The sequence below is a fragment of the Camellia sinensis genome, chromosome 13 (assembly GCF_055761805.1).
Source record: "Camellia sinensis isolate YWXY chromosome 13, ASM5576180v1, whole genome shotgun sequence".
NCBI lineage: Eukaryota > Viridiplantae > Streptophyta > Magnoliopsida > Ericales > Theaceae > Camellia > Camellia sinensis.
Genome location: NC_138973.1, coordinates 14,628,701 through 14,642,600, shown reverse-complemented (window position 1 = coordinate 14,642,600; position 13,900 = coordinate 14,628,701). Strand labels below are relative to the sequence as shown.

At 39.7% G+C, this 13,900-nt stretch overlaps 1 protein-coding gene across 1 annotated transcript in view; it reads right to left on the bottom strand.

Annotated features, from left to right (window-relative positions):
- Positions 1–2,367: 2,367 nt before the first annotated feature.
- Positions 2,368–13,900, bottom strand: part of LOC114264914 (potassium channel AKT1-like) — a 73,279-nt gene continuing 61,746 nt past the window's right edge. The window contains exons 7-12 of the mRNA XM_082901567.1: positions 5,585–5,617; positions 5,106–5,291; positions 4,716–4,910; positions 4,537–4,612; positions 3,362–3,973; positions 2,368–2,953 (exon numbers count right to left, since the gene is read on the bottom strand). Of these exons, the coding sequence (XP_082757693.1) occupies positions 2,667–2,953; positions 3,362–3,973; positions 4,537–4,612; positions 4,716–4,910; positions 5,106–5,291; positions 5,585–5,617 (1,389 nt within the window). The 3' untranslated portion in view covers positions 2,368–2,666. The remainder of the gene's footprint in view (positions 2,954–3,361; positions 3,974–4,536; positions 4,613–4,715; positions 4,911–5,105; positions 5,292–5,584; positions 5,618–13,900) is intronic.

The window sequence follows — 13,900 nt, the reverse complement described above, 5'->3', positions numbered from 1 at the left end:
TGGTGCATCATATTCACCACTCCTATCACTTCTAACCATTTTAATGGTTTTACCAAGTTGATTTTCAACTTCTGTTTTGTAGAGTTTAAACATTTCTAAGGCTTCATCTTTACTTCTAAGTAAATAAACATAACAATATCGTGTGCAATCATCGATAAATGTTATGAAATACTTTTTGTCACCTCTAGTTTGAATAAATTTTAAATCACATACATCAGTGTGAGTTAATTCTAGAGGTTCGATTTTTCTTTCAACCGATTTAAATGGAGCCTTAGTTAGTTTCGCTTCTACACAAATTTCACATTTATGATTAGGATTAATTTCAAACTTTGGTATATAATCTAAACCAATTAATCTACGCAAAGCATCAAAATTCACATGTCCTAATCTACCATGCCATAAATTTGACTCAAGAATATAAACAAAAGATGTGTTATTCTTATTCATAGCAACTTTCGGTACAACTGTCATTACATTCAACTTAAAGAGACCATCACTCATGTATCCCTTACCAACATACATACCACTCTTTGTTAATACAAATTTATCAGACTCAAATACAAGCCTAAAACCATTTTTACTTAACAAAGATCCAGAAACTAAATTCTTCCGGATGTCAGGTACATACAGTACGTTGTTGAGGGTCAGTTCTTTCCCTAATGTCATCTTCAAGATTACTTTCCCTTGTCCAGCCACAGTAGAAGTAGAAGAATTTCCCATGAAAAGTTGTTCACCATTTGCAGCCTCATTGTAGGTAGTGAACATCTTCTTGTCCGCACAAATGTGACGAGTTGCTCCAGTGTCAACCCACCACTCTTTGGGATTTCCAACCAAGTTAGCCTCAGACACCACAGCAGAAAGGTTGATGTCATTCACTCCGTCAGAGATGTAATCCAATTCTGTTACATTGGCCTGTTGGTGGTCTTCTTACTTGTACTTCCATGATTCTTTTTAGGGCGGCGGCAGTCAGAAGCTCGATGTCCAGTTTTGCCACAGTTATAGCATTTTCCTTTGAACTTCTTGCTACTATCGCCTTGTTTAGGACCATCTCCAGTAAACTTCCTCTTTTTGTTATGTGGTTTATGAACTTGTTCAACCACATTTGCCTTGGACTCAATGGGATTTTTTCCATTCCTCTTTTCAGCCTTTCGGTTATCTTCTTCAATTCTTAATCTTACAATCAATTCATCCATAGTCATCTCTTTACGTTTATGTTTTAAATAATTTTTGAAATCTTTCCAAGCCGGTGGTAACTTTTCCACTAAAGCAGCGACTTGGAATGACTCGCTAAGAGACATACCTTCTGAATAAATATCATGCAAAATTATTTGAAAACTTTGAACTTGAGATATTACCGTTTGGGAGTCTACCATAACAAAGTCCAGAAATTTACCGACGACAAATTTCTTCGTGCCGGCATCTTCTGTCTTGTATTTCTTCTCCAAAGACTCCCACAATTCTTTTGCTGTTTTCAGAGGACTGTGTACATTATACAGCATATTGTCAAGGCCATTGAGGATGTAGTTTCTGCACAGGAAATCTGAATGTTTCCAAGCATCTACAGCGGCAACAACTTGCCGATCACTTTCACCCTCTTTAAGTGCTGGAGCCTCTTCATAGAGAAACCGGGCCAAATTAAGAGTTGTAAGATAGAACAGCATCTTCTGCTGCCATCTCTTAAACTCGGTACCATTAAATTTTTCCGATTTTTCTCCATGATTGATTGGTACATGAACATGGTCCTGGATAGGGACCGATGTAGGTGTAACAATAGGAGTACCACTGCCAGATGCAGTTTCAGTTGTAGTAGCCATAATCTCTGATTACAAAAATCAGAAAATATTAAAACACAAATTAATTTTCTAGTTACTAAAACCAGAAAATAATTATAACAACAAAATAATTTTATTTTCCTTGTTACTAAAACTAGAAAAATAAAATATCACAAGAATTTTCTGTAATACCAAATAATATTCTGAATTGTTAATGACACCAGTATCGTACTACTAGTTGTTGTCAAAGAAAAGAGACAGTATATTACTACTATCTGTCAAATAGCATAAATCACTATTTGTTTTTCCAACCAGAATATTAATTTGAAACCTCAGAAAATTAAATACAATAAAGATACCCAAAAAGGAATCTGTCTTAAGATTGTCCAACAGTTTTGTGGGATACGAACTTAACATTTTGACATTATTTACACACAAGCACATAAACAACCATAATTGATTTCAATCATTTGATTAATGGCAAATTATTTGAGACATTCAAAACAAAATTTTCAATTTTTCCAGAGCTGCATGTTCAGTGAGGATTACCAGGCATTGTCTAACAGTAGAATGGAAAGAAAGAACAAAGGTACCATTCAAATAAACATTATAATGATGGATTAAATTACCTTCAAAGAATTGAAATAATACACCCAAGCCCCTCCATACAAATAATAACCTATTGGATGCCAACGTCATATATATAACCTATAATTTTGCATTTTCTATATCCACCACCCTTCCCCTTCAGACATCCAATGAAAACTACAAGTACAAAAAACAAACAGAAGTAGTCATTTTTTTTCCCTCTCAAATTCAAAATTCCGAAGTGGGATCGTGTGCCACTAGGGAAAAAAAATGTACACTTAAGGCATGAATATAGGAGGTAACCTCTTAACTCCCTGAAATCTCAGCTCCCCCATCGCCGGTGAGAATGAGATGATCACCATCTCTAATGACCGCTATGTCTTCAATTAATGCTCCATCTTTCATTAAAACTTTAGTAGGAGTGATCCCAAATTTCTGAGCACCAATATCAAGTAGCTCTCGAAGAGTATCGGGCAAAAATGTGAGCCTCCCTGCAACTTCTCCTTTTCTCGGGCAACTAATTGTGACTCTTGGGCGGTTATTGCCTGAATTTTGTTCAATATTGGATGGAGATGGTAAAAGACCCCTATCACCTGCAAATAATTGGGCATAACAATTAAATTCTTATGCCTCAAAATTTAATTAACGTATACAAGGAAGCATTATTATAAAATAAATAATTCTTAAGATTAATGAGACATTTCCATAGAAACTTGAATGATCTCAAAATGTTTTTATGATAAATGCTTCATATTATTATTATTATTATTATTATTATTATTATTATTATTATTGTTTTTTATTTTTTTATTTTTATTTTTTTGCAATTAGCAACAAATACTTAAATTTCTTTCTATTCGTGTTCCTGTTTGTTTCCATGTCCATGCTTCTTTGCTTGGAAAAAAATTCATTTCCCAGTCCTCAACTAGTGAATTTGTTCTAAAAGCGAATTAGGTTTTGAATATTCTCAAAATTAATGAATTTATAACCATGATGGTTACCTCTCCTGGGTCTATTGGCAGCTGACATGATCCCAAACAGCGAATTGTTAAAAACGTTGGCCCTCCGTCTGCGATGGTCATCCCTCCGTCTGCGATGGTCATCGGACCAGTTATCTTCTGTAACATCTGTTGGTGCGACTTCAGGGGTTAAAATAGGCATTGTGGGCTCGCTCTGGTACTTCTTAAGATAGGGCACGCCCTGTGTCTCGGGAACCACAGTAGCAGGTTGGTTTCTATTCTCTTTCATGGTTTGGAACATAGATTTTATCTCTTCGTGTCCCTGATAATCTGCCAAAGCCCTCGGGGTCCAACCGTGCACATCTGGCTTGTCAATGTCAGCTCCTTGATCTACTAGGAACTTCACTATTTCGGTGTTCTCTTCAGAAATAGCGGTGTGAAGTGCGGTAGTCCCAAGGCTATTAAGCAATGCAACATCCCCGCCAAAGCGGATGATGTCCTTGAGCAAGTCTATGCTGTTTTGCTCAACAGCATAGCAAGCAAACTGACCAACATCGCCTGCAGATAGTTCTGCGCCATTGTCTACAAGTAGTTTTATCACGGATTCATGCCTCCCCAAAATTGCATCCCATAGCGGAACATTTCCTTCAGAATCTGCACAAACAAACAATACAGCAATAGTTACAAGCTATTATCATTTAATGACAAGTGCTTAGTACTAGCTGCATGAAGGAGATCGATCTCATCCAGTACAAGGTTACTGATAAAATGAAATTGCAAATGTAAAAAGTCCATAATAAGAGAGTTAAGCTAGCCAATATTATGAAAACTGAGGAATATGATATTAATAGGAGTAAAAAAGGAGAAGCAACATAAATCGTAAACCAATCAATGAATTAGAATTTGATCATGGACTGCGTTTGGGTAGTATGGATCCTGATAATTACTAGATACTAACCACCCAAATTTTAGAGTAAAGGGTATTTATGGTATTCTGCACTTGTGGCATGTTGCCCTAATTTCTTGTAATTTTTCTGATCATAGTGAAAATCGCAACAACCAGAGACATAGCCCTAGTTTGGAGGGAACCACGTAAACCTTGTGTTCTTAGTGTGTGCGCATGTGATTTATCTTTTTTGTGCGTTTGTTTGTTTCTGTGCTTCATGTTTCACAGATCCAAAATAAGTATTACGGATTCCCAATAGCGTAAAAAATACCTTTTCTGTTGGGATCTCCTCCATAATCCAGAAGTAGAAGCACACATTCTACACTTCCTTTTGATGCTGCAATATGCTGTGTCATACAAAAACACATATAAACTCAGCCACCAAATTCACAGTTATTTTGAGCACGATACACACACGTAGAATGGAGATAGAGAGGAAACTGCTCACACCAGAGCTGTTCGGCCATTGCTTTCCAATTCATTTGGATCCATACCCCGTCTCAGCAACTGATGCAACAATAGATCATCTCCTCTCATCGCTGCAAAACATAAACTGAGAGGCAAATCCATTCTTCCCTGAGCCAGCATGTGCTCTGTATCTAACAAAACTGCTTCCATCAGAGGGTCCCTCCGCTCTTTCAAGTGCTGCATCATCCACCAATAGTTCATAAAAAAATATTATGATTAGTCATCCACCTAAAGCAGCATATAAGAATTTGCAATTTTCATTAAAAGTGGAGCATCAGTTAACAATTCATTAGGAGAAGATTTTATAAGAATATAAGTTGAGCATCAGTTAACGATTCATGTAAAATCTAATTGAAATGTCAATTTGCAGACCTGAAGAAGATTGTTCATGATTATTGTTCCATCTCCAACATTTGCCTTAACTATGTTTAAAAGTGTAGTACGATTCAACCGTAGCAGCTGACTCAATCGTTTTGTACGAACAGTAAATAATTGTGGCCTGTAACAAAGGACGCCTATCTCACCACAAACATCTCCCGTCTTCAACTCTCCAACAACCTGCAAACATCCATTGCACAGGGCACTTACATGTCTGTCATGAAATGCTAATAAGAAAGAACTAGTGCTATATTTGATTCATTGGAATGAGTTGGTATAGAATGATCATCTATCGGAATGTTCATTCTTACATTTGGTTCACTACAAAAATTATGAAAAATGCATTGTTTATAGAATCATTATTCATCATTATAAGAGAATGATAATTCCATAAGGATGATAAGGGATGACCATTCCATTCCAATTCACCATCATTCTAGTGAACCAAACACTACCTAAATTTTTAAGCTTACATGTTCCATTCCATTCCTATGTATGACAAGATCCTGCACAAAGAATTCACTATTAGAACCTGCAATTTGCCACAGGAAAAGGGAAAAAAAGAGAGAGACAATAAAAGTTAACTCTTAATAAAAACAAAAATGCATAGGTGGTGCCCAATAGTTCAATTTTAGGAGAATGGTACAGAGATCCATTATACTGGAAATTAAAGTTACCTATGAAATTCCAGCCTTAATACCACAAGCAATTTTACATTCTCAGTTCTTAGCAGGTCACATATGTGAGAATATATTGTATATATGGCATGATTGTGTATATATGGCATATTAGGAATTAGGCAAGATTGTGGTGTAAATAGGAATCTTTGTACTTCCTTTTTTCAGTCATAGATTTAGGGTTATATAAACTGATGAACTCTTTGTAAACAAACACAATTGAATATGCACTTTCATTCAGAAAACTTAGAGCATCTCCAATGGTGTTTGCTAAAATAGCATTGTCATTGTTACAATTTGGCAATGAATAGTGCTATTTTGCCAAACTATAGTAATGGTACTCCAATGGTCACTTGCTATTTTGGAAATTTCAACCAACTTTTCCTCCAAGTTTGTAGGTATTTTTTGGATATAGGTTTTTTAGTTTTTTTTTTTGGTTTAGTTTTTGTCTTTTGTGACCTTTTTTTAACTGTTTCTAAAAAAAATTATATATTTATATTATTCCCGACTAGACAAATATAAAAAATGAAAAAAAAAATTGAAAAATTGACAAATATTTATATTATTCCAAGACATATCACCATCGTCATTGTACCCTAAACCAACGGTTGAGATGATTTCTCTGGAATCATCTACGCTATTCCAAGACATTCATTCATTGTCTTCACTCTCCCTCTCACTCTCCTCTTCCCTTTTCCTCATCCATCATCGAAACACCTCTCTCTCTCTCTCTCTCGTTATGTGTCTTTGTCTTCACTCTCCCTCTCTCTCTGTGTCTCTGTCTTCATCATCAAAACGTCTCCATCATCCAACCCATTCCTTTTCTTCCTCCATTATACCCCATGTCTCTCTCTCTGTGTCTCTGTGTTTGAGCTCAACAGCAGTATACTCTCCGATCTGTCTCTCTCTTTCTCTATCGTCAAACCTCTCCGATCTGTCTCTCTCTCTCCCTTTCTCTCCCTCTGTCCTCAAACCAATATACTCTCCGATCTATCTATCTATCTATCTATCTATCTATCTATCTCTCTCTCTCTCTCTCTCTCTCTCTCTCCTCAAACCAATCGGCTGAGATGGTGTCTTCTCTCTCTCTGTCCTCAAACCGATCACCGAGCTCCAACTTTCCGATCTCCAAAACTAGTCTTCTCTCTCTCTCTCTATCCTCAAAACAGTCGGCTGAAGAAGAAGCCCTCGAGGTAGATCCAAGTATTTATTATCAAAATTCATTTATGAAATTTATATAAATTTGTGAAATTGATTCTGAAATTGAAATATGTATGCTTTGTTTATGTGATTTTGAAATTGATCTGGAATTTGTGTGATTCTGAAATTCTCAAATTTATTCTAAAATCGTGAAACTTATTCTGAAATTGATTCTAAAATTTATAGATTTATTCTGAAATTGTGATTTTTATTGTGAAATTTATTATGAAATTTGTGAATTTGGCAACTCCTTTGAAATTTGTGTTTGATTATGAAATTTGGGTTTGATTATGAAATTTGGAAGGTTTTTTACTATTTGAATTCTGTTTTTTCAACTAAATTTGGAGTCAAAAATCTGTTGATATTTGCTGATGTGGCATGTTTGGCAGCTGCTATTCAACTTGCCAAATTTGAGAACAAAAATGATATCTGCTATCTTTGGCAAGTAGAATAGCGGGCTATTGGAGACCTTTTTGTCACTCTTGCTAAATTATAGCTTTGGCAGGTTGTTTGACAGCTCCATTGGAGATGCTCTTACATGGTATCAGAGCTGACTGATAGATAATAAATAACTGAGAAATATAAAGGACAGATGGAATAGAGACAATAGACATAGCAGACGGTAAGACAAGCCCAACATATATAACAAACATACTAGACTCATTAGCAGCATTAACAGTAATAGGAAAGGGAGGGGGAGTACAATTTTGAAGTAAGAAGGGATGGGGAGTCATATGGTGAGAAGCACCAGAGTCAAAAATCCAGACAAACAAAGAGATACCTGAAGAAGACCCAAGCAAACCTGAATGAAGAGAGGAAACAATGAAGGCAAACGGGGTATGCTAAAACTGACTAATCTGAGCACTTATGGAAGCCAAGTCAGGATCAGGGGTCGGAGTAGATGCGATAGAACTACCGGGAGTCTGAAAAGTACTCTAAGAATGAGCGCAAAATTGATCCTGAGACTGCTGAAAAGATGAGACAGACAGACATCCCTTCTTGGGACAGTGATACTTTCAGTGACCCCTCTGATGGCGGAAGGCACACTTATCTGAAGCCGGTGACCTATTTTCGGCCCTAGCAATCTTATCATTCAACATTATAAGGAATCAAAAAAAGAAAAGAGCTAATGGAACAAAATATAATAAATAGAAAACCTTGGGGGTTGTAATGTAATAAGCCTGAACCTAGGGTGTTAAGTATAATACCCAAGCAAAGTCTGAGAACAGCAATATTGTATCACAGAATAAATCGAGGACTAGAGACAGTCTAAAGGAGACAAACCAGAGAGTCTGAGACAAATAAACAAATCGAGAACCAGAGAGAGTCTGAGGAGAACCAGAATTTTAAGTCAAAGTCGAAGACATATGAATGCGAACACAATCACGAACCAGAGGCAAAGAGGAAGAGTCGCTATGCTGATGTTCACGAGCTAGAAACTAGATGGGTCGACCACGAAGAAGAGCCAGAGAGAGAAGACGAGTTGTGAGGAGTCGACGACTAGATGGGTCGAACCACTGGATTGGTGCGACTACCAAATAACACGAACAGAGAGGAAATCCAGATGGGTCGACTGAGACGAGGCACAATCACGAGCAAATGGGTCACGAACAAATGAGTGATGGGTTACACACCAAAGTCGAACCAGAATAAGCCTAAGAGAAGAAAGCACGAACACGAACAAGAGAGCAATGGAGACAGCTCTAGGGTTTCAGATTAGAGAATGGCTCTGATACTATGTAAGTTTTCTGAATGAAACTGTATATTCAATTGTGTTTGTTTACAAAGAGTTCATCAGTTTATATAGCCCTAAATCTATGACTGAAAAAGGAAATACAAAGATTCCTATTTACACCACAATCTTGACTAATTCCTAATATGCCATATATACACAATCATGCCATATATACAATATATTCTCACATGGCTGCTTCTCCTTCGGTTTCTTCTCCTCCTCCGTTGTTAGTTTATTCTCGTCGCAAGGCTCCTCCTTCATCGGTTGTCTCTGGCCCTACTGCTGATCCTCCTACTTCTAACGACTCTGATCCTACTGCACACCGATATCCTACTCGAGCGCGTCATCCTCCAAACAGGTTGGGTTGGTCTAATACATGTTTTTCAGCTTCCTATCATACTTTTTTGTCTGCTATTCACTCTTTTTCAAAACCTCAGTCTTACAAGGAGGCCTGTCAGGATCCTCATTGGGTTCAAACTATAGAGAATGAGTTGTCTGCTTTACAAAAAACTAGTACTTGGGAGTTGGTTCTTTTGCCTGGTGGCAAGAATCTAATTGGTTGCAAATGGGTCTACAAAGTCAAGACTCATTTTGATGGTTCTTGTGGGAGCCGAATAATAATGGGTCAATAGGGACGAATAGACAAGAGTTCAGTCTGGGGCATAACCTTTATTCGGCATTGATCCTAGTCAATTGAAGAGCCCATTGAAATAATCGGCATTCCAACCAGTAGAATAAAGGCCGAGTAGAAGTACATGTAATGGATTGAGGGTGGGCCTGGCCCTAAGGCCCAAAGAGAATAATATAAATAGAGGATCATCAGTCAGAGAAATGTATGTGTGTAGACACCCCATTTTTGACCGACCTTAAGACTTAGGCGTCACCGATTGAGCGCTTGGTGATATTTCATAATGTGCTCGTTCAGAAGTTTCAGAGTCTTGGCTGCGAGCCCCGCCTCCGGATTTCCGAACCCTCTTCTGTGCCTTGTCTCGGTTTGCGAACCAGACTCGGTTTTCTATGTTTCTTTCCCTGAGGGAAGAGAGAGGTCCCGTAGACCATCTCTCAATGTCCGTAGGCTACGTTTGGTGGCCGTAGGCCATTTTTCCCATTTCGGAGCCCGGTTTCCGGTTTTCGGAGCCGTCAGGCCGTGTGCCTCGGTTCGGGACCGCCTAACCATCTCCGTTTGCTCTAATTTTTGGCATACATCTTATTTCATCCCTTTTGAGGGACACTGGGGGCTAAGAAACCCACTTCGAGGTCGAATACGATTTTCGGTGCTTAACAGCCCATTTCCGGGACCCCGAACTACGTGTTTTGGCTCCGGAACATTCGTCTTGCAACGGTTTTCGCTCATTTTTGGCAGGTACCTCTGTTTTATCACATGGAAGGTCACTGAAGGGTGGGAGGCCAGCAATTGTTGCGACAGCCAGTTATCTCTCCTCCCGAGCCTCCCGGCGCCCGTTTTTCTAACTTCCGGGCTAATGTTGAATACCTTAGAGCTAGCGTTGCCAACTTTCAACCACATATCTGTGATCTACACATCTGAGAGGCCCCTAAAAGTTCATGGCCGGCCATTAAGGTCATTTGACCCTTTTGACCCCTTTCTTCCGGGCTAATGTTGAACCCCTTGGACCCTTTTTCTCCAACTTTCAACCACATATCTGTGATGTACACACCTGAGAGGCCACTAAAAGTTCATGGCCGGCCATTAAAGTCACTTGACCCTTTTGAACCCCTCTTTCCGAGCCACTGTTGAACCCCTTGGACCCACTTTCTTGGAATTTCAATTACATGGTTGTGATGAGGAGACCTAGGGGAACATCACCATGTGGTGGCCGGCCACCAAATTTGATTGAACCTTTTGACCCCTAGCCGGCCGGCTAGGGGGGGTGGCCGGCCAGCCACCTGCAGCCAAAGCAATGGGCCGGCCTGCTTCCTCACTGTGTGTGCTTTACAGCTGTCCAGCTGTTTCCCCCCAGAAAATATCCCAATTCGGGGATATTTTGTGGGGAAAGATTGCCTCCTTTTGGCCCCACCTTTACACCCATCTTCTTGTCCATATAACCAGCTGAGGTCCTTCTTGACAAGGGTTAGAAACTTTCATCTTCAAGCTTCCATAGCCAACTCCATCTTCTTCCTTCTCAATTCTTGAAAAAACCCTAAGTCCCTAACCATCATTCCTTCTACACCACCAAGCTCTACCACCACCATCTCATTTCCAGCAACAAGGAAGGATTCTTGAAGGCTAAAGAAGCTGCAAATCCATCTAAGAAGCAACAAAAGTGTTGATCTTCAAGGGTAAGTAATACTTTGACCCTTTTGACCCTTTTTCTTGATCAATATGTAAGCCATGCATGCTTTTTGTGTTGAGCTCCGGCCATAACTGAAAGTGGCCCTCTTTTGAGCTCATTTTCACTTTTCATTAAGGGCTCAACCCTGTTTGAGCCCTCCATGATGCACTTGCTTCATTGACCCTCTTGTATGTCAACATTTTGCATGCTATTTTTAGCCTATATGTAATCTGTTTTTGAGCATGTTGTAATCTGTGAATGTGCTTATTTTGGGCCCTTCTTCAACATTGTTGAAGGGCCCCTCACCATTTGGTGCCTCCATGTGTCACTTGTAGTTATATCCATTATTTGGCCCCATTTTTGCATAAATTGGTAGCCCTCTTTGCTTCTGTTTTTGGACCTTGGTCCGAACTTAAAGTAGCCTTATTTTGGCCTATAATTCATGTTTCATTAACACTTTTTTTCTGTTTGGTGAATATTTTGCATACTTCATGTTATAGCCACTTTTGAGCTTCATTTTGCATAGCATTTTTAGCATATTTGTATATTGATTTGAGGCTTGTCATATACTGTAAATATTCATATTTTTGGTCCCTCTTCAGTGTTGTAGAAGGAAATTTTTCAGTTTGGGTTTAGCTTATACTACTTGCTTCATTACCCCTATCTTGGCCCCTCTTCTTGTATGCTATTTTTGCCATACCTATATTTGCTGTTTGGCCATGTTTATAACTGGAAAAGTGCTTATCTTGGGGCTGTCTAGTTTCTGTCTTTGCATTGCATGTCCATGTTGTGCATATTTAGCATGGCTATAGGCCATTTCGGGTGCTTAATGTTGCATTTCGGGACATTTCCTTGCATTTCATATCATTTCGCCTCATCCTGGGGCTGTTTTCCCCTTGTTTTGTTGCTGAAATTCCATTAGCATGCTTGCATATCATTTTTGCCATGTTGCATCACATTTCATCATTGCCTCGGTTTGCGTGCCCGTGTGCACGCATTTCGAGGCACTTCATTTTCTGCCATCGGCATCTTATGTGAGTGCGGCTGAGGCTCTCTCATGTTAGTATAAGTCCATACTTCATTTTCCATGTCATTTGCATTGCGTATGCATTGCCTCGGTTTGTGTGCCCGTGTGCACGCATTTCGAGGCACTTCATTTTCTGCCATCGGCATCTTATGTGAGTGCGGCTGAGGCTCTCTCATGTTAGTATAAGTCCATACTTCATTTTCCATGTCATTTGCATTGCGTATGCATTGCCTCGGTTTGCGTGCCCGTGTGCACGCATTTCGAGGCACTTCATTTTCTGCCATCGGCATCTTATGTGAGTGCGGCTGAGGCTCTCTCATGTTAGTATAAGTCCATACTTCATTTTCCATGTCATTTGCATTGCGTATGCATTGCCTCGGTTTGCGTGCCCGTGTGCACGCATTTCGAGGCACTTCATTTTCTGCCATCGGCATCTTATGTGAGTGCGGCTGAGGCTCTCTCATGTTAGTATAAGTCCATACTTCATTTTCTATGTCATTTGCATTGCGTATGCATTGCCTCGGTTTGCGTGCCCGTGTGCACGCATTTCGAGGCACTTCATTTTCACCCGTCGGCATCCTATGTGAGTGTGGCTGAGGCTCACTCGTGTTGGTATAAGCCCATTTGTCATTTCCATATCATTTCATCATATTCTATCATTGTCTCGGTTTGCGTGCCCGCGTGCACGTATTTCGAGACACATATCATTGCCTCGGTTTGTGTGCCCGCGTACACGTATTTCGAGACACATATCATTGCCTCGGTTTGCGTGCCCGCATGCACGTATTTCGAGACACATAGCATTGCCTCGGTTTGCGTGCCCGCATGCACGTATTTCGAGACACATAGCATTGCCTCGGTTTGCGTGCCCGTGTGCACGCATTTTGAGACACTTCATTTACACAGCATTTTACCATTGCCTCGGTTTGCGTGCTCGCGTGCATGCATTTCGAGGCACCTCATTTTCATTGCATTCTGTCATTTTCTCGGGTTGCGTGCCCGGGTACACGCATTTCGAGGCATTTCACTTTCATAGCATTGTGTATGTTAGGATTGTATATTAGTTGCATTTCATGCATATCATGCATATTGCATCATGTCCGGAATAGGAGTTAGCCCGGGCACGGGAAACGAAGTACATTTCGTACTTCGAGTGACGGAATGTATCTCAATTCCCCAGTCACCGACACTCCGGATTATCCATGATGGAGTTAGGTTTTAGCTGTAGTTTCATGTGCATTCATCCTATATTGAGTTGCGCATTTCGGCTCCTCGGCCATCATGCCTCGGTATGCGTGATTGGTGGCACGAGGATCGAGACATGCATATATTTGTGCAAATACATTGCTATGCCCCTTTCCTGCTCTCTGTTGCAGCAAAACGCAGAATCAGCAACTTTTCGAGGCTTGGCACGTATTTCAAGAAACAGGTGTAAACAGAGGCTAATTGGGGCATTCCGGTGGATTTCCGCGCAAGACAACCCGGACATGCATCATCCATCAGAAGCAAGGCAGTCCCTGGCTTGCACGCCAGTTTTATTTGCTTTCTTCATTAATTAATTAGGAATTTGTACATTATTTGGACTGTATTATTCGGACTGTAATATTCTTTTATTTGGACTGTATTATTTATTCGGACCCTCCGAGTGAGGGCACAACTGTAATAAGTGTGGGTGAGTGTGATGTATGTCTTCCAATCCCACGTCTTTCTCCCTTTTATTTATCCGCTTTTGATGGTTAGATTAGGGCATGTTTAAATTAGCATACAGTATGACAGCATGTTTGCATCATTCATCTGTATTGCATGCACCGGGCTCGGCGCATCATACTAACTGCATTGTACTTTCAATTCCAAATTGA